This window comes from Pleurodeles waltl, chromosome 2_1 (genome assembly GCF_031143425.1).
Source record: "Pleurodeles waltl isolate 20211129_DDA chromosome 2_1, aPleWal1.hap1.20221129, whole genome shotgun sequence".
Taxonomy (NCBI): Eukaryota; Metazoa; Chordata; class Amphibia; order Caudata; family Salamandridae; genus Pleurodeles; species Pleurodeles waltl.
Genome location: NC_090438.1, coordinates 47,104,757 through 47,123,527, shown reverse-complemented (window position 1 = coordinate 47,123,527; position 18,771 = coordinate 47,104,757). Strand labels below are relative to the sequence as shown.

General features: G+C 45.5%; 1 protein-coding gene across 4 annotated transcripts in view; it reads left to right on the top strand.

Moving 5' to 3' along the window:
- Positions 1-18,771, top strand: part of LOC138261056 (arf-GAP with Rho-GAP domain, ANK repeat and PH domain-containing protein 1-like) — a 214,305-nt gene that overhangs the window by 75,723 nt on the left and 119,811 nt on the right. For all 4 annotated transcript variants that reach the window (XM_069209692.1, XM_069209676.1, XM_069209685.1 and 1 more), the window contains 2 exons: positions 8,140-8,260; positions 15,075-15,256. In XM_069209692.1, the coding sequence (XP_069065793.1) occupies positions 8,140-8,260; positions 15,075-15,256 (303 nt within the window). The remainder of the gene's footprint in view (positions 1-8,139; positions 8,261-15,074; positions 15,257-18,771) is intronic.

Here is an 18,771-nt window from a genome sequence, read left to right as displayed (position 1 = left end):
ATCAATCCGGTAAGGCTGTGGGTCCGGCTGCAAGGCAGGCGCTACGTAGATTCTTCACTCGGAAGTCGGGCTACATCGTTCTGGTTCGGCTGTGCAGTGATTTTCTCGTCGCAAGGTAGTTTCTGGCAAGTTGTGCATCGATTTTCAGCACACAAGGAGTTTTGAAGAGATGAAGTCTTTTTGGCCCTGAGATTTTAGAAAACAGGAGGCAAGCTCAATCCAAGCCCTTGGAGAGGACTTCTCAGCAAAGTCAGAAGGCAGCAGGGCAACAGTAGGGCAGCAGTCCTTCACAGCAAAGCACTCCAGATGAGTCATTTGGGCAGCCAGGCAGTTCCTCTTGACAGGTTGCAGGTTCAGGCCCAGAAGTGTCTGATTTGGTGGGGTCAGGGACCCAGTTTATGTACCCCAAAATGCCTTTGAAGTGGGGGAGACTTCAAAGAGTGGTTTTGAAGTGCACAAGGTCCCCTTTCAGTACAGGTGTGCCTGCCAGGGTCCAAGTAGGGAGTTTGGCAGTCCATTGTGTCAGGGCAGGCCACTAGCCTTTGAAATGTAAGTGTTAGGCCCTCCACCCTTCCAGCCCAGGAAGACCCATTCAGTATGCAGATGAGTGCAGGTGTGACTGAGTATCCTGTGTTTGTGGTTGTCTGGGTGAGTTCCAGAGGGGAGCTGTCAACTAACCCAGCCAGACATGGATTGGAGACAGGCTGTAAGGCACAGATGAATTTTAAGTGCAGAGAAATGCTCACTTTCTAAAAGTGGCATTTCTAAAATAGTAATATAAAATCCAACTTCACCAATAAGCAGGATTTTGTATTACCATTCTGGCCATACTAAATATAATATATATACACATATGATTAGAATCTACCACTCAAACAGGATATGAGGGTAGCCCTAATGCTATCCTATTAAAGGAGCAGGCCTCACAGTAGTGGAAAACCAATTTAGGAGTTTTCCACTACCTGGACAAGTAAACCACACATGTACATGTCCTGCGTTTTAACTACATAGTACCCTGTCCTATGCGTTACCTAGGGCCTAACTTAGGGGTGACATATGTAGAAAAAGGGGTGTTTAGGGCTTGGCAAGTACTTTTAAATGCCAAGTCGAAATGGCAGTGAAACTACACACACAGGCCTTGCATTGGCAGGCCTGAGACATGGTTAAGGGGCTACTTATGTGGGTGGCACAACTAGTGCTGCAGGCCCACTAGTAGCATTCAATTTACAGGCCCTGGGCACATAAAGTGCACTTTACTAGGAACTTACAAGTAAATCAAATATGTCAATTGGGTATGAACCAATGTTACCATGTTTGTAGGGAGAGAGCATATGCTCTTTAGCACTGGTTAGCAGTGTTAAAGTGTGCAGAGTCCTAAAACCAGCAAAACAGTGTCAGAAAATTGGAGTGAGGCAGGCAAAAAGTTGGGGTGTGACTACCCTAAGGCTGTCAGGTCTAACAGATAGATAGATAGTTGCATTTGTAAAGGCTGGTACATAGATTGATAACTAAACAGAGGTTCTCCGAGACATAGAGAACTTTGCCTTGATAGATAGATAGATAGATAGATAGATAGATAGATAGATAGATAGATAGATAGATAGATAGATAGATAGATAGACAGACAGATAGACAAAAATATATAGACAGACAGGCAGAGATAGAGAGGCTTGTATGTAGATAGGCAGCCAGACGTATCTAGAGACATCTAGATAGATAGGATACCAAATTGAAATGAACAGCACAGCTTCAATTAGTAATATAATAGTTGAATGTCTACAAGAGCACTGAGAGCAAACTATAAAGTCACATAGGCAGGACATACAGGCTAAGTTGGTATGACTGTAGTCTTCAATTAAATACCAATACAACATAACGTAGTAGGGTCATAAATGGACTTCATTGTGTGCGCACTAAAATGAAGATGACTTTAAAACGAACAGTGTCAAGTGGACACAAGTTGTCCACTCGACATTAGACAGGAGACAGGAACTGATAAAGTTGGCGTGTGCCCTGTGCTCACATGAAGAGCTGTTGGAAAGTGTCCTGCTATCACCAAGGTACCACTACAGTAATGAGAATAAATTGAAAACAAAGGCACTGACAGTGGAGGGAACTACCTGGTGTGCTGATGTGCTCCTTGTGAAAGAGAAAAATGCCTTTACGCAGAGTGGAGTTAGCCTGTGGCTGAAGAAGGCCAACCAGTGCTTAATTTGTTCTGGTGGCTTCCGGCGCAGAGCATCGACACTTATTTTTGGGGCCCGGCACTTGCCTCAAGCATTTAGTGTGAGCGAAAGACTCATATGGAAAGATGGAAGACTGAGGAAGAGAAAACGAAAAAGCATCACAAAGGGAAAAAGGAGAAAGCAGCAAGAGTGAGCTGAAGGGGCAGGGAGTGGCCGTAAATAGATTAAAGAGGCCCGAGATGGCTTCAGTATTATGCTGCATCAGTATTCCGTGTTTGCACGTTTAATTGCAGCAGCCGCTTGTTTCAGAGGAGAGCTTTGAGCACCGGCACGTTTTTATTTACAAATTAAGCACTGAGGCCAACACATTGCCCCATGCTGTAGCGGGAGGAAGCAAAATGTGAATGACACAACAGACCAATGGCTTAAGAGAGCTGTCTGCAAGCTTATTTAGGTACGTATATTATACAAATAATTTAATAAAATCAAAAGGTCTTTGCTAATGCTTGACCTACAAAGACGATCAGGCCAGGCTTGAGTCTCTAGTGCTTGCATCTAGCTGCAACAGGAGTAGATGATTAAATGGCAATTTATTCATTATTTATTGATCTATTTGTGACCACGTATGCACTTCACAAATGTGTGCAAATATTTACTGAACTGCGGACCACTACAGAGGTGGCAAGGACACTCCTTGGCCGAGGCTACTCCTGTCCTGAAGATGTGAACATGGCCAAAGTGACCACCTCAGAGGCTGCAAGAACACTCCTCGGCTGAGGCGACTCCTGTCCTGAAGATGTGAACATGGCCAGAATGACCACCTCAGAGGTGGCAAGAACACTCCTTGGCCAAGGCGACTCCTGTTGTGAAGATGTGAACATGGCCAAAGTGACCACCACAGAGGTGACAAGGACACTCCTCGGCCAAGGCGACTCCTGTTGTGAAGATGTGAACATGGCCAAAGGGACCACCTCAGAGGCTGCAAGAACACTCCTCGGCTGAGGCGACTCCTGTACTGAAGATATGAACATGGCCAAAGTGACAACCACAGAGGTGGCAAGAACACTCCTCAACCAAGGTGGCTCCTGTCCTGAAGATGTGAACATGGCCAAAGTGACCACCACAGAGGTGGCAAGGACATTCCTCTGCCGAAGCGACTCCTGTCCCGAAGATGTGAACAAGGCCAAAGTGACCACCACAGTTGTGGCAAGGACACTCCTCGGCCGAAGTGACTCCTGTCCTGAAGATGTGAACATGGCCAAAGTGACCACCGCAGAGGTGGAGACAGGAAGAGAACCCAGTGGTTGGATAGGTAGGGACTTAATGCGGCTGTCAGCAGGGTTCCATTTGTTATATGCCCTCTGCTTCTTCTATGAGTACATTCACATAGAAGAAGGGAACGACTCATCTGAGATATAGCATGGCATTAGGCAGGTATGTCCCATAAACCGTGTTCTCATTTTAAGATGTGCTCATGGAGCAGTTAGGACATATTGGGTTATACGCGGAGGGCCTGGATTTTGTTGAGAGTACCTCACACACCGAGATGTGAAAATGTTCTTTGCAAAGTTCCCATACTGTGCTGCTTCTGTGAGTTTCACCTTATTCTTGTAACTGGTTTTCTAAAAGCAGATACCTGTGCACACCTCCCAGTCATGCTGTTCAGATTGAGGACAGTGTTTCTATCAAGCATTTGGCTGCATCTTCTAGTCTACAACAACCCACCCTCACCTGGGCCAGTCTCACCCCCTCCTATGGAATCCACCTCTGGTAGTCCTAGTGGCATCCTGATGCCTGTTCAGTGTCAGCTGGTGTAACCCTCATTCCCATGGGTGGCTCCACTGCCGCCCAGGGTGGAGCCCTCAGAACACATACAGAAAATGATTATATAATGCCCGCTCCATTAATTCTGCATGGAACCCCAGAAGATATTGAGTTGCTTGTTTCTTCTCCACCTCTCCTGTGTGACCTCACAATTTATACCTTGGTCAGTGGAAGCATGGACCCCCAAGGGGCCATATCTTACTTCTGAACCCTTTCTGTGCCCATGCACTTCACACTCCAAGTGGTTAAACTGCATGATCTAGACAGTTGTAAAGATGCCAGGTACCTGCATGGTCCCATCCCTGCATCTATCTCAACACTCCCTAAACACAGGCCTGTGCACGGGTACATGCTGCCGGCAGCACAGTGTGAGCAGTCTCTGCCACACACACACTACATGGCCCTCACACACTCTCCTCAGCCATGCACATGCATCAGGTGCCTACATTTCCAGTCCCTCACTCCTTTTTTTCTCTACGTGTAGTGAAAAACCATGATAAGTGCATAAAACTGGTCTTCACTGATGACATCAAAACACTACGCAAACAGGCTATAAACCACACACACCTACCCATCTCTCACACACACACAAACACTTCTAACCCTCAAACACACACTCCCACACACACACACACACTCTGTCCCTCACCTGCTCGTATCAATGCACATACCCTCCTGCCGTTCCTCACCTGCTCGTATCAATGCACATACCCCTCCTGCCGTTCCTCACCTGCTCGTATCAATGCACATACCCCTCCTGCCGTTCCTCACCTGTTCGTATCAATGCACATACCCTCCTGCCGTTCCTCACCTGTTCGTATCAATGCACATACCCTCCTGCCGTTCCTCACCTGCTCGTATCAATGCACATACCCTCCTGCCGTCCCTCACCTGCTCGTATCAATGCACATACCCCTCCTGCCGTTCCTCACCTGCTCGTATCAATGTGCATACCCCTCCTGCTGTCCCTCACCTGCTCGTATCAATGCACATACCCTCCTGCTGTCCCTCACCTGCTCGTATCAATGTGCATACCCCTCCTGCCGTTCCTCTCCTGCTCGTATCAATGCACATACCCCTCCTGCCGTTCCTCACCTGCTCGTATCAATGCACATACCCCTCCTGCCGTTCCTCACCTGCTCGTATCAATGTGCATACCCCTCCTGCTGTCCCTCACCTGCTCGTATCAATGCACATACCCTCCTGCTGTCCCTCACCTGCTCGTATCAATGTGCATACCCCTCCTGCCGTTCCTCACCTGCTCGTATCAATGCACATACCCTCCTGCCGTCCCTCACCTGCTCGTATCAATGTGCATACCCCTCCTGCCGTTCCTCACCTGCTCGTATCAATGCACATACCCTCCTGCCGTCCCTCACCTGCTCGTATCAATGCGCATACCCCTCCTGCTGCCTGTCCGTCACCTGCTCATATCAATGCACATACCCCTCCTGCCGTTCCTCACCTGCTCGTATCAATGCACATACCCCTCCTGTCGTCTGTCCCTCACCAGCTCGAATCAATGAACATACCCTCCTGCCGTCCCTCACCTGCTCGTATCAATGCACATACCCCTCCTGCTGTCCCTCACCTGCTCGTATCAATGCACATACCCCTCCTGCTGTCCCTCACCTGCTCGTATCAATGCACATACTCCTCCTGCCATCCCTCACCTGCTCATCTTAATGAACATACCCCTCCTGCTGTCCCTCACCTGCTCGTATCAATGCACATACCCCTCCTGCCATCCCTCACCTGCTCATCTTAATGCACATACCCCTCCTGCGTCCCTCACCTGCACGTATTAATGCTCATACCCCTCCTGCTGCTCATCCCTAACCGGCTCATATTAATGCGCATGCCCCGCCTGCCATCTGTCCTTCAGCTGGTCATATTGCTGAACATACCTCTTCTGCCGTCTGTCCCTCAGCTGCTTGTATTAATGCACATACCTCTTCTGCCGCCTGTCCCTCAGCTGCTTGTATTAATGCACATACCTCTTCTGCCGCCTGTCCCTCAGCTGCTTGTATTAATGCACATACCTCTTCTGCCGCCTGTCCCTCAGCTGCTTGTATTAATGCACATACCTCTTCTGCCGCCTGTCCCTCAGCTGCTTGTATTAATGCACATACCTCTTCTGCCGTCTGTCCCTCAGTTGCTTGTATTAAGGCACATACCTCTTCTGCCGTCTGTCCCTCAGCTGCTTGCATTAATGCACATACCTCTTCTGCCGTCTGTCCCTCAGCTGCTTGCATTAATGCACATACCTCTTCTGCCGTCTGTCCCTCAGTTGCTTGTATTAATGCACATACCTCTTCTGCCGTCTGTCCCTCAGCTGCTTGCATTAATGCACATACCTCTTCTGCCATCTGTCCCTCAGCTGCTTGTATTAATGCACATACCTCTTCTGCCGTCTGTCCCTCAGTTGCTTGCATTAATGCACATACCTCTTCTGCCATCTGCCCCTCAGCTGCTTGTATCAATGCACATACCCCTCCTGCCATCCCTCACCTGCTCGAATCAATGAACATACCCCTCCTGCTGTCCCTCACCTGCTCGTATCAATGCACATATCTCTCCTACCGTTTGTCCCTCACCTGCTCATCTTAATGCACATACCCCTCCTGCGTCCCTCACCTGCGTCCCTCAGCTGCACGTATTAATGCACATACCCCTCCTGCTGCTCATCCCTAACCGGCTCATATTAATGCGCATGCCCCGCCTGCCATCTGTCCTTCAGCTGGTCATATTGCTGAACGTACCTCTTCTGCCGTCTGTCCCTCAGCTGCTTGTATTCATGCACATACCTCTTCTGCCGTCTGTCCCTCAGTTGCTTGTATCAATGCACATACCTCTTCTGCAGTCTGTCCCACAGCTGCTTGTATTAATGCATATATCCCTTCTGCCATCTGTCCCTCAGATGGTCGTATGAATGCACATAACCCTCCTGCTGCCCATCCGTCACCTGCTCGCATTAATGCACATACCCCTCCTGCCGTCCCTCACCTGCACGTATTAATGCACATACCCCTCCTGCTGCTCATCCCTCACCTGCTGTCCCTCACCTGCACATATTAATGCACATACCCCTCCTGCCATCCCTCACCTGCACGTATTAATGCACATACCCCTCCTGCCGTCCCTCACTGCACGTATTAATGCACATACCCCTCCTGCTGCTCATCCCTCACCTGCTGTCCCTCACCGCCGTCCCTCACCTGCACGTATTAATGCACATACCCCTCCTGCTGCTCATCCCTCACCTGCTGTCCCTCACCTGCTTGCATTAATGCACATACCCCTCCCGCCTTCCCTCACCTGCTCGTAGTAATGCACATACCCCTCCTGCTGCTCATCCCTCACCTGCTTGTATTAATGCGCATACCCCTCCTGATGTTCATCCCTGCAGGTGGGCTTTGAACTGGTGTGGACACAGTGTGGGCCAGTGAGCACGTGTCCAAATGTCTGGCCTGAGGGGTGCGTGGTCACTGCATGTGCTGTGTGTTTTGCATCCTGATTGGCTAGGTGTTCCTAACTACATGTGGCATCTAATTTTATGGTGTGTTTGTAAATGCATGCGTCCCTCTGGCCCTGTGTGCTTGTTTGGGGCCAATCTCCGGGGACCATTGTGGTGTTGCTTCTTATCTGTGGGATCTGACCTATGTTTTCCTGTTTGTACATTTGGCTGCCGCCTAAGTGCTACACCACCTGTGACCTATCAGTCATGCAATGTATAATACGGCCAGTGGTGTCCATTCCTCACTTCTCTTATAAAGGCACGTATCCCCCCTGGTGTCCTTCCCTCACCTGCTCGTATTAATACATATGCCCCTCCTAATGCACCTGCTGTTCATCCCTCACGTATTAATGCACTTACCCCTCCTGGCATCTGTCCCTCACCTGCTCCTACTAATGCACCCATCACTCCTGCTGTCTGTCCCTCACCTGCTTGTAATAGTACACATAACCCTTCTGCCGTCCGTCCCTCACATGCTCATACTAATGTACCTATCCCTCCTGCTGTCTGTCCCTCACCTGCTCATATTCATGCACATACCCCTCCTGATGCCCCCCCCCCCCTTAGCTGCTGGTATTAATGCGCATACCCCTTCTATCGCCTGTGGTTTAGGAGCACTATTCAAGGCTGTTCGTGACTGTTTCGTCCATCACCTTGGTGATGCAGAAAGATGATTCCAGGTTCTCGGTGACCACCCAGCGACAGGAGCTCACCTTCAGGGAAAGTTCCAAAGGTGAGTGCCGGAGCAGAGCATCTTGGGTAAGCCATGAAAGTTACAAGAGCTAGATTCAGATGCTACGTGCTATAATGCTGTGTATGTGTGTGTGCTTTTGGGCAGCAGAAAAACACAGCATAGCGTGTGGCGTGTCAATAGAAAGCCGTAACAGAGGGATTTAGCCCGTAATTTCTTTTAACCGCTGACTTGATTATTATCTCGGACCGTCATAATGGATCTTTAGTGATGAATATCTCTAGCCTTGAAAAAGCCCTGGTGTATCCACCCTTAGGGGGCGAAACACGTGTCGGCTGTCCGATCTGAAAACAATAAAATGATTTGGACTTACCAACTTGACTTGAAGCATTAATCTCATATAACCATTAATTAGTCCACAAATTATATATGGAAGTGGGTTTTCAACTTCTTCACTAGTGCGTTTGAAAAAGTGTACAGTTCACAGAAGGCATCGAAGTTTCAGAATTGTGGGGTAAATCAAAACTAAGGAGAAGGTTGCAGGTCCTGCAAGATAAGATAAAAGTGCAGGCCTACAGGAGTTGGGTAAAGGTGGTTTATTGTATTTCACAATGCTGCATCCCTCTGGCATCAACCACAACAAGAACACATCTTATTATAAATACTGTTGATACAATTTCAAGTGCTTAATTTGTGCTTGTTGTTTCCAGTACAAAGCTCCAGCACTTATTTTTGATGGCCGGCACTTATTTTTCTGCCTCAAGCATTTACTGAAAGCAACAAAAGACAGCATGGGAAAGACGAGAAAGAGAAAAATGAAAAAGCGTCCCAATGGGAGAAAGCTGCAAGAGTGAGGTGAAGGGGCAGGTAGTGGCTGTAAATGAATTGAAGATTCCCAAGATTGCTTCAGGATTACGCTGCCTCAGTATTCCGTGTTCGCACATTTATTTGCAGCAGCCGCATGTGTTAAGAGGAGGGCTTTGGGCACCAGCATGTTTCTATTTACAAATTAAGCACTGCAATCTTCTAAGACATGAATACAAAGGGAGCAGAGAAGGACTAGGAAACTCAGTGTCACACAACATGGTTAATGAAAGAATAGACTTCTATTCGCACATCTTCCTCTGGCAACCACACTATTCCTGTATTATGTCTCTCTTCTGTACACTTGGTCGATGTCACAATATATATTATTAAATGGATGGTAAAAATAAAGAACATGCAGGAATACCTACACAAATTTTGGATAATTAGAAATTCAAAATTCAACTCAAACTTGCTTCCCATGTATTGAAATATTGGGCTAAATTGCTGTTCGTACTTAGACCTGGCACATTTGGGGGCAAGTGCTTGACAGTGGGATTATGCATAGACCAATGCTTTGGTAAGTTGACATAATCAATCCATCAATCAATCAAACATTTGTTAAGTGCGCTACTCACCCGGTAGGGTCTCAAGCATACATGCATGAGTTTAAGTTTTGTAGTCTACGTTTTTGAACATTTGTGTTTGTAGTCTTTCTATTTTGCGGTTTTATTGCATTAGTCTAATATGAGTTCCTTTTGGTCCTCTACACATCATTTTTTGATGTGTCCGTTATCTCTCCCTCATTGTTCTGACCCACAACATGGAATTCCCTCATCTTGGTTGGTAATGGCCATTCCTAAGGATTACTCTCACTAGATTTCATTGCTTACCTTATGCTTAGTGTACTCTGATGACCTTACAATTCTCCTTCTTGTGCTGGGTTCATCACGGTCTTGTGGAAACTCGGCGAGCACCTTTGTTTAGCATTCTGAAGAACTGGATTCCTGTCGAATTGGTTCCAAACAATAAGTCTTATTCAAGGGTTTTGAATTTGTGGCCAAACACACTGAATCAACATTTTGTAAGCAAAATTGAAACAATAGTCAAGTGTAAGACTCCAAATGTAATATAAAAAATGTGTTTAACTACAGCACACTATTCAAATAAAGCAAGACCCAGGAATAGTAAAAACAAAGGGCCTGATTATGTGTGTGGTGGTCTATTGATCGCCACATTACAACCCTGGTGGTCAGACCGCCAGGGAACCAACAGCTCTGCCAGGATCTCCGATGGTCTGGAGGATGGTAGCAGTCCTAATGCGCCAGGGCAGTGCTGCAAGCAGTGTTGCCCTGGGGATTAGGATCCTCTTCTCCGCCAGCGGTTTCATGGCGGTAGCACCGCCATGAAAAGGCTGTCGGAGAACGGGTGCAGGCCCCCCCCGGCCAGTGACGTTGCAATGTTCACTGTTTGCAGACAATGAACATTGCGAGGGTGCTAGTGCACCCTGCAGGCTACAGCATTGCCGCTGGCTCGATTACGAGCCGGAGACAATACTGTAGCCTGTTTCCCGCTAGGCCAGCAGGCAGAAACTCAGGTTTCGACCCACCGACCTAGCAGGAAATTCTTATTTACTCCAGCAGGGAGATTGCCACGTAGGCGGCGACCACCCTGTCGGGAGTTTGGCGGACAAGCTCGTAATAGGTCCCAAAGTATGGAACCTAAGAGAGTTTAGATGGTGTTTGCCAGTTAAATATTCTGAAGTGACTTAAGTACTAGAAGCCGGATTCATTGATCACTGGTGCAAACAAAAAGCAGAACATTTGATCCCCAGGCTTCACTGGTCTTTCGTTATCAAAATATGGTCTCTCAAGGTATGTCAAACATCTAAGAAATTGCTTATGTGTCTATCAGTTGGGCAAGATGACTGGATAGCACAGCGAGCTGAACAAACACCATACAAAATTCAGTGTGTTAGAGGTCATGCGTTTGAATCCTGACAAGTCAGATGAGGTCTGTAGGTCGGTAAACTGAGTGCCATCAATTTGATAATAATAATAATGTGCTTTTTGCAATAAGTGCGTATGACGTGCTATATATAGCACAAGGTATTGGTATTGTCTTGCCCTCATCCAGCATGTACTGTAAGATCACTTTCAGTCCAAGGCCTTTTGCCAAAGGGCAAATTTAGGGCCCCATTTATAAAAATGTAGTAATGACTCACTCGTTGTTTACGTTTTAATTACAGGAGTATGCCAGGTGTTGTCCTGGCCTACTCCTGACATTCTTGAGTAAGCAAGGAGTTCTAAGAGTAAGTCAGCCTTACTGATATATCACTCTTTGCGAATCTAGGTCTTAATTGAATGTAAACCAACACGTAAGGTGCCTTCCATAAGTTTAAATGCAAACTGTCCTCTTAGGCTGCAGAATTTACTCTACACTCAAGAATGAATAGTAAAATAAGCCTGTTTTCAGGCTCTCTAAATCAGCAATCCGTGAGTTAGCTGCGTACGTGCAGCTCTGTAGTTTCATTGGCAAATCCTTTACAGTCATAAAGAAGAAAATTGATTTCAGACTTGCAGTTCTAAAATTCATTGACCTTAAAACCTGCGTACCATACAAACACATCCATCACTATAACAGATTATCTGAAGTGGTAAATTTAAAGTAAAAGATCGATAAAACGCTTCCCCTATTGTGTAAATATTACAATGTATATGTCATAAATACTAGGTTAAAATATATTAATAACATAATACACAACATAACCATTTATGGAGGCTTAATAACCTCAACGTATAATGCATTTCAATAGATATTATTTTCTTACTGCAATATTATTGAAAACATAATATATATATATTTCAAATTTATGTCTGGTAAATTTTTTTAAAAATTTCAGTTGTATCTTAATTTACCTTGTTACTGTGTTAATTAGATATTAGGAGTTTCTTGATTTTGATTTAAAATCAAATAAAAAAATCAGAAAACATAGAGGTGGGAACATGGGCATTGTGAGGCGACAAGCAGATGATGGCCATTACTAAAGTGGTGAACACTCCCAAAGTTTAATGTTTCTATATATAGTTTCAATTCTTAATGCTTGCTCTCACCTTATTGGGAAAAATAAGTTACTACCACAAAAAGGTTGGAGCAAGGGTGCACTTAAGGTAGCAAAGTCATTTTCCCTGTGGACTTTCTGCACAGTCTAATTCCTCCGCACAGAAACAATATGTACATATATGTTTGTGAAATCAAAAATAAGAATTAGCACTAAAAGTTCAAAATCATATTCCTGGAAGCTGGTTTGCATACACAGCACTTCTGGTTGGATTGAAACCAAATTTTCACTAATTATAAGCAGCAAAAAACACTCCCTGACAAGGTAAATTTCATTTTCTCTGGTCATTAGTGACGAAGGCAAACCATGTGTCAGGAGATAACTTGTTAAATGTGTTCATGTTTACTGTGAACAAACAAATTCAAATTTGAACTTTGCATTTACCGCAATGCTCTGAGGGGCCAACACTTGGAATATTTCATGCCCTACTGTGTGAAAGTGCAACCACTCTCTAGTACTGCTCTAGTCAAGCACACACTGGGATTAGAGATGTTTCAGCTGGACACTTTGATCCAGCAACTTCTTACATTAGAGGATGGTTCCCTGCTCCACTCCTGCAGAAGTTTCCAGAGCTGTGACACGCAGGTTGATTTTTTCTGGGGGAAATGATGTGGGCGAAGAGACCGCTGCTGACATAGCTTCCAAGTAGAATCAGCAAACTCTCTTATTGAAACACTGACCTTAACGCAAAACCACACTTTCTCCATACTTGAGACTCTTGTGAGCTCTGCCATAAACACAGTCTGCCCAAGCTAATCGCTTAAGAAAAAGAAAAGTTCACCACCATAACCGATTATCGCAGTGGTAAGTTTAAAGTAAAAGATGGATAACATACTGCAATTATTGTATGAAAACCGAATATTCCAAAGTATAGAGCATAAATATTAGGTTAAACTGTATTAACAACAGACTACACAAAGCTACAAACAGTTATGGAGGCTTAATAACATCAACACATAATGTATTTGAATAGATTCTCTTCTTAAATTATTATTGAAAACATACTGTATGTTTTTAAAATTCATGTTTGATATTTTTGAGAACTGAAATTATATCTACATTTACCTTGTCACTGTGTTAATTGGATATTATGTTTTTTTTTTTTGATTTAAAATCAAATAAAACATTCTAACTCAGAAAACATAGAGGTGGGGACCTGGGTATTGTCAGGGGTGAAGCAGATGATGGTCATTTGTATTGATATAAACATAAAATATCTGATTCCCAACCACAGAAGGTGTCCACACTTCTCATGTTCCTTACAGAGTAGCCAGAAAAATGCATAGAGCACTAGGATCACCAAAGTCAACTCCGAGACTAGATTCATTACAGTTGCTTGAGCCCAAGCAAAGGTCAGCAAAGCACCATTGTCTCCTCAATGGCCATAATTAATTAAAAGTCTAAACTGTGCAAAGTGATGAAGGTTAATGCTGTGGGTCTAACTGCGTGCGAGTTAAAACCCACAGCATCTGTGTTAAATGCCTGTCAAAGAAGAAAGCTTGGCTGTAAATACAAATAACTTAATAACATCAACAAGGTTCTTTAAAAAACTGCTCACAACATCATTTCTAATGACAGTAAACAGGTTGCACCTTCTCTCTTGCCGGTATTTAGGCCTTGGACTCAGGAAGATGCACCACATGTCCTAGTCAATTAGACCGTTTTGCCATTAATTAAATCTAGTTATGATGCAGAAGGCTTCTCTGATGATACTTTAACCACAATATGTAATGATTTTGTTTTTGGTAGTAGTTGGCAAGTTTTCAGCTTACAAGCCCATAGTAAGAATTGCTCTTGTTAAGATCTATTATAACACAAAAAAGATCTGTAACGGCGTAATAAAAATATTCATTATGTAATTGTACATTTTCGACTAACCTAACTGCACTGTAATATTGATTGGAGAAGATTTCAACACCAGAATTCTTGACAGCTTTGGAAAAGTATCAGACCCTTATGTTTAATAATGACTTATATCAGGATTTGTGTCTCAGCAGCCCTCCTGATATGGATCATATTAACCACACACAAGATAGAAGGGGTTCAACTATAGAAATCCTTATCTGTAACCTAGATCTAAAGATGTTATATTGCAGGCTCCCACAAGATCGTCCAGCCAAGAGGACTTGTATTGGAGGGTTTTTAAATCTCCCCGTAAAGTAGATCTGTGTTGATTATTGGGCTATAGGCAACCATACAATATTTCTTTGAGGTCCTGGTCTGGTAGACTGACTTACCTCTGATGACTCCAATTCAGTTTTTAGACAGGTTCACTTTCTGCCATACTTGCACTAAACACAAAAGTTAATCAACTTTTTACACAAGTCTATTAGACACCCAAGAAGGTATGATTAATAAGTGGGAGCTTGCACAATAGAGAGGTTGACAAGTTAAAATTGGCACACGATGCTAATCTTAGTAACTGTGAGAACTTGATAAAAGCTACTCTTAACATGTTTTCTGGAACAAAGGTGGTGAGCTGAATTAGCAACATCAGTCACTGGTTTGACCAGGAATTTAGTTTCAAGTGCAGGGAAGGGCATTGCAGCATATCAAGGAGGGGGACAATGTTAGAGCTTTAAATTGGCAGAATCATCTATAAGAGATTTATAAGTCTCTGTTTAAAGGTCACAAGATGGTGCTTAAAAGGAAGAAGAAATTGACAGTGTAGATCAGCTGGCAGATGATGGATGTACCATAAAGAAAAGTAACCAGAAATTGGTAGCTGGCATTTTACCACGTCAAGTGACCTCAAGGTGTCACAGGTCACAAACTTCCAATGGGACTCACTTGGTTAAATTGTATGTGCCTTTGTCTGTGTTGTCAAAGGGCTTTAAAAATCCAGCTATCTAGGAAAGAGCTGAGAAAGCCTTGCAGTGGGAGAAGAGCAGGTTGGCCAACATACTTATATTTTCCTTTTATGTTTTGCAGGGGAGCATTACAAGTGGGTGCACATTCTCCAGCAGGCCATCAGTGCCGAGAAATTGATTGGGCTTCCCATCCTCAACAAGAGTGCCATTAACAAGTCTGGGAGCCTGGTTTCGAAGGAGCTTCGGTCCAAGGTGTTTGTGGTGGTCGCGAACAGCAGGACTTGGGTCTTCAACAACAAGCTGGTAAGGAAGCAGGAGAGGTGCAGCAAAGCAAGGGGAGCATCAGGGAGTGGAATATCTGATGGTGGGAGAGAGGAAGACCGCGAGGAGGGATGGGAGGCTTAAGGTGCACTGATCCAGGGTCAAGTAGAGCACAGGTACATTTGAATGGAGGTACAGATGGCACGGTGATCGGCTGTAGGAGGTAGAGAAGAGAAAGTCAAGCAGAAGAGAGAAAAAGCTGGTTAAGGACAAAAAATACCTTTTCAGTGATTTGCATGCAAAAGGATGAGGGACTGTAAATTGAACGTTTTTTTAATGGGTAAATAAATGGGTGTTAGTGGCAATCAGGTTGTTTATGGAGAAACTCTGTCATTACTTCCTTATCACTTCTTCGTCAGAGTTCTTCCATCAAGAGTTTTATCCATGCCCTGTAGACAAGCACTCACGGCTAACCTAAAATGTTAACCATTGCACTCCGACTGGGTAGGTGGATCTCTACCCAAAAACGTCCTGTTTTGCCTGTCTCCTTCGGGAGGCTGTCGCCCTGAGTTCCCTGTCGCTGGCTGGGAGTTCTTGCTTGTTTTCTGGTACCCTAGTGCTGCACTATACTCATTGTGCCTCCGCTGGCTCCTCTGGGGTTCATCCGTCCTAGCTGCTTGTTGGACCTTTCAGATTAGGGCCTCGGATGCCTTGAAATGCTTTTTATCTGGGTTGCCGTGCCCCTTTTGGTTGGGCCTATTGGCTCTGGACTGTGGTGGTTACTCCGCATGTGCCTCTTGTTAGGGTGGGAGCTTGCCTCCCTTCGGCCTGCTTTGTATTCTGTTGCGTGCCATCTTGTTGTGTCCTGGGCATGCGCTTTGCTTGGTGCTCCCAGTTGTGCACTGAGCAGGGGCTATATCTTCTCTTGGCTGTGACTGTTTTGTTCCTTGCTTAAGGTTCTCCAGTGTTTCTTGGCCACAGTGTCTTGTATTCTGGAGGTCTTGCCTGGCCTTGCCTGGGCTCAGGTGTGAGTAGACATGGCGTGGGGTACGGCATGCACACGTTTTGTCTTCTTGGCTTATCTCTGTCAGTGGCATGTTGGATCTGATCTTTACGTTTGATGTACATTCCCAGAAGTCATCTTGGCTCCTTTTTACCCTGATATATCTGTTAATCTTGGCTGAATCTTCCTCTTTGTTGTATTGGACACTGGTCTGCTGCCTTGTTGGTGACTCTTGGTCCTGCTTCTGGTTTCTCCTTTGCATTATCTTTGGTGACTTTTGCGTGCCAATGTGCTCTTGTACCCTGTGTTTGGTGTGGCATATTGCTTCTTTGTGCTTTTCCCTTTCAAAGTCAAGGGTGCTTGAAGTTGGATTTGTTTTTAGAAGTCTTTGTTTCCTGTTTTGAATCTGCATCTTTTTGTTTGACGTAACTCTTCCTACCTCCCCCATAGTCATCGGTGGGGTTTGGTGACATTCTCTTCTGCAGGCTCTCATTTTGTCTTGAGCTGGGGATTACCTGCTTTCTTTGAGGGTCTTCATATTGGTCTTTGGTCCCCTTTTTTTCCTTGCATTAGTGAAGTTGGGTTAGTGCTGCTGCCGTTTTTTTTTCTCACTCACTTGGTGCTTCATGGGAGATACATACTGTTGGTGTTGCCTACGTCTGGGCCCCTGCTGCTCAGGTTGTGCCCTGTGCCTTTTAGGCTCCTGGTGCTTGTTGTCTTGATTTGGTTCTAGCACTTGGAGCTTTGTTGCCCTTCTGTGTTTGGTCCTTCCCAGTGTCTGGACTTTGCCCCTTTCGCTGGCTGCCTTGCTGGGTGATTGATGCCGGTCCTGCTTGTGTTGGTATACCTTCAAGAAGTGAGATGAGTAATGCTTCAATTATTTACCAGTAATCTCATTCCTCTGATTCCATTTCCTCATCCCAGTCCTTAAGACCTCCCACCTGTGTGCCCAGCTGCGATCTGAGCCACCTGGGCTGCTTTGGTAGTCGACTCAGCAGGCGTCTAGGTACAGGTGGTCCTTCAGAGGCACACCTGGAGGAGGCGGAGTTGACATTTTTTTAGAGAGGTTGCAGGTTGCATGTTTCGAGGCTGTGGACACACCTCATGAGGTAAAGACTTGGACAAACAAGTAGAATCAGAGTATTTGGATTAGAGGTAAGTAATCAAAGCGTACAGCACACAGACAGGAGGGGAGTTGTTTTGGGATTAGAGGTGAGTAATCAAAGCATACAGCACACAGAAGGGGACTTATATTCGGATACAGATAAGTAATCAAAGCATACAGCAACAGACAGAAGGGGAGTTGTATTGGGATTACAAGTAAGAAATCAAAGCGAACAGCACACAGACAGAAGGGGACTTGCAATGGGTTTACAGGTAAGTAATCAAAGTGTACAGCACACAGAAAGGTGCTTGTATTGGGATTACAGGTAAGTAATCAAAGTGTACAGCACACAGAAGGGTGCTTGTATTGGGATTACAGGTAATTAATCAAGGCGTACAGCACACAGACAGAAGGGGACTTGTGTTAGGATTACAGGTAAGTAATCAAAGTATACAACACACAGACAGAAGGGGACTTATATTGGGTTTACAGGTAAGTAATCAAAGTGTACAGCACACAGAAGTAAGTAATAATCAAAGACCAATCTCCACAACGGACTGCATGCAATCGCCAACTGGATGGAGATGAGCCACCTCATACTGAACTCAGACAAGACTGAGAGCCTCATCCTTGGCTCCAACCGCTCCGCATGGGACGACTCCTGGTTGCCAGCCACCCTAAGAACCGCACCAACTCACGCAACCTGGGTTTCATCCTAGACTCATCGCTCACCATGACCCAGCAAGTCAACGCCGTCTCATCTTCTTGCTTACACACCCTCTGCATGCTTCGCAAGACCTTCAGATGGATCCCCATCGAAACCAGAAGGACGGTCACCCACGCCCTCGTCAGCAGCAGACTGGACTACGGCAACGCGCTCTACGCAGTAACAACGGCCCAACTCCAGAAGAAACTGCAACGTATCCAGAACGCCTCCGCACGCCTCATCCTCAACATCCCACGCCACGACCACATCTCAGCCCACCTCAGAGACCTATACTAGCTCCCTGTCAACAAGAGGAGCATCTTCAAACTCCTCATCCACGCCCACAAAGCTCTCCACAACGCAGGCCCTGCCTACCTCAAAGAGGGACTCACCTTCCACGAGTCCATCCTCCAACTCCACTCCGACAACCTCGCCCTCGCTACCGTTCCCCACATCCATCGAACCACAGCCGGCTGCAGATCCTTTTCACACCTCGCCACCAAAACAGACCCAGGACCTCCTGATCTTCAGGAAACGCCTCAAGACAGGGTTATTCGAGCAGCAGCACCCCCCGAACCCACAGCGCCTTGAGACCGTAAAGGGAGAGTAGCGCGCTTTACAAGTGATTGATTGATTGATTGACTGATTGACAGACCTGTGCTTGTATTGGGATTATAGGTAAGTAATCAAAGTGTACAGCACACAGAAGGGTGCTTGTATTGGGATTACAGGTAAATAATCAA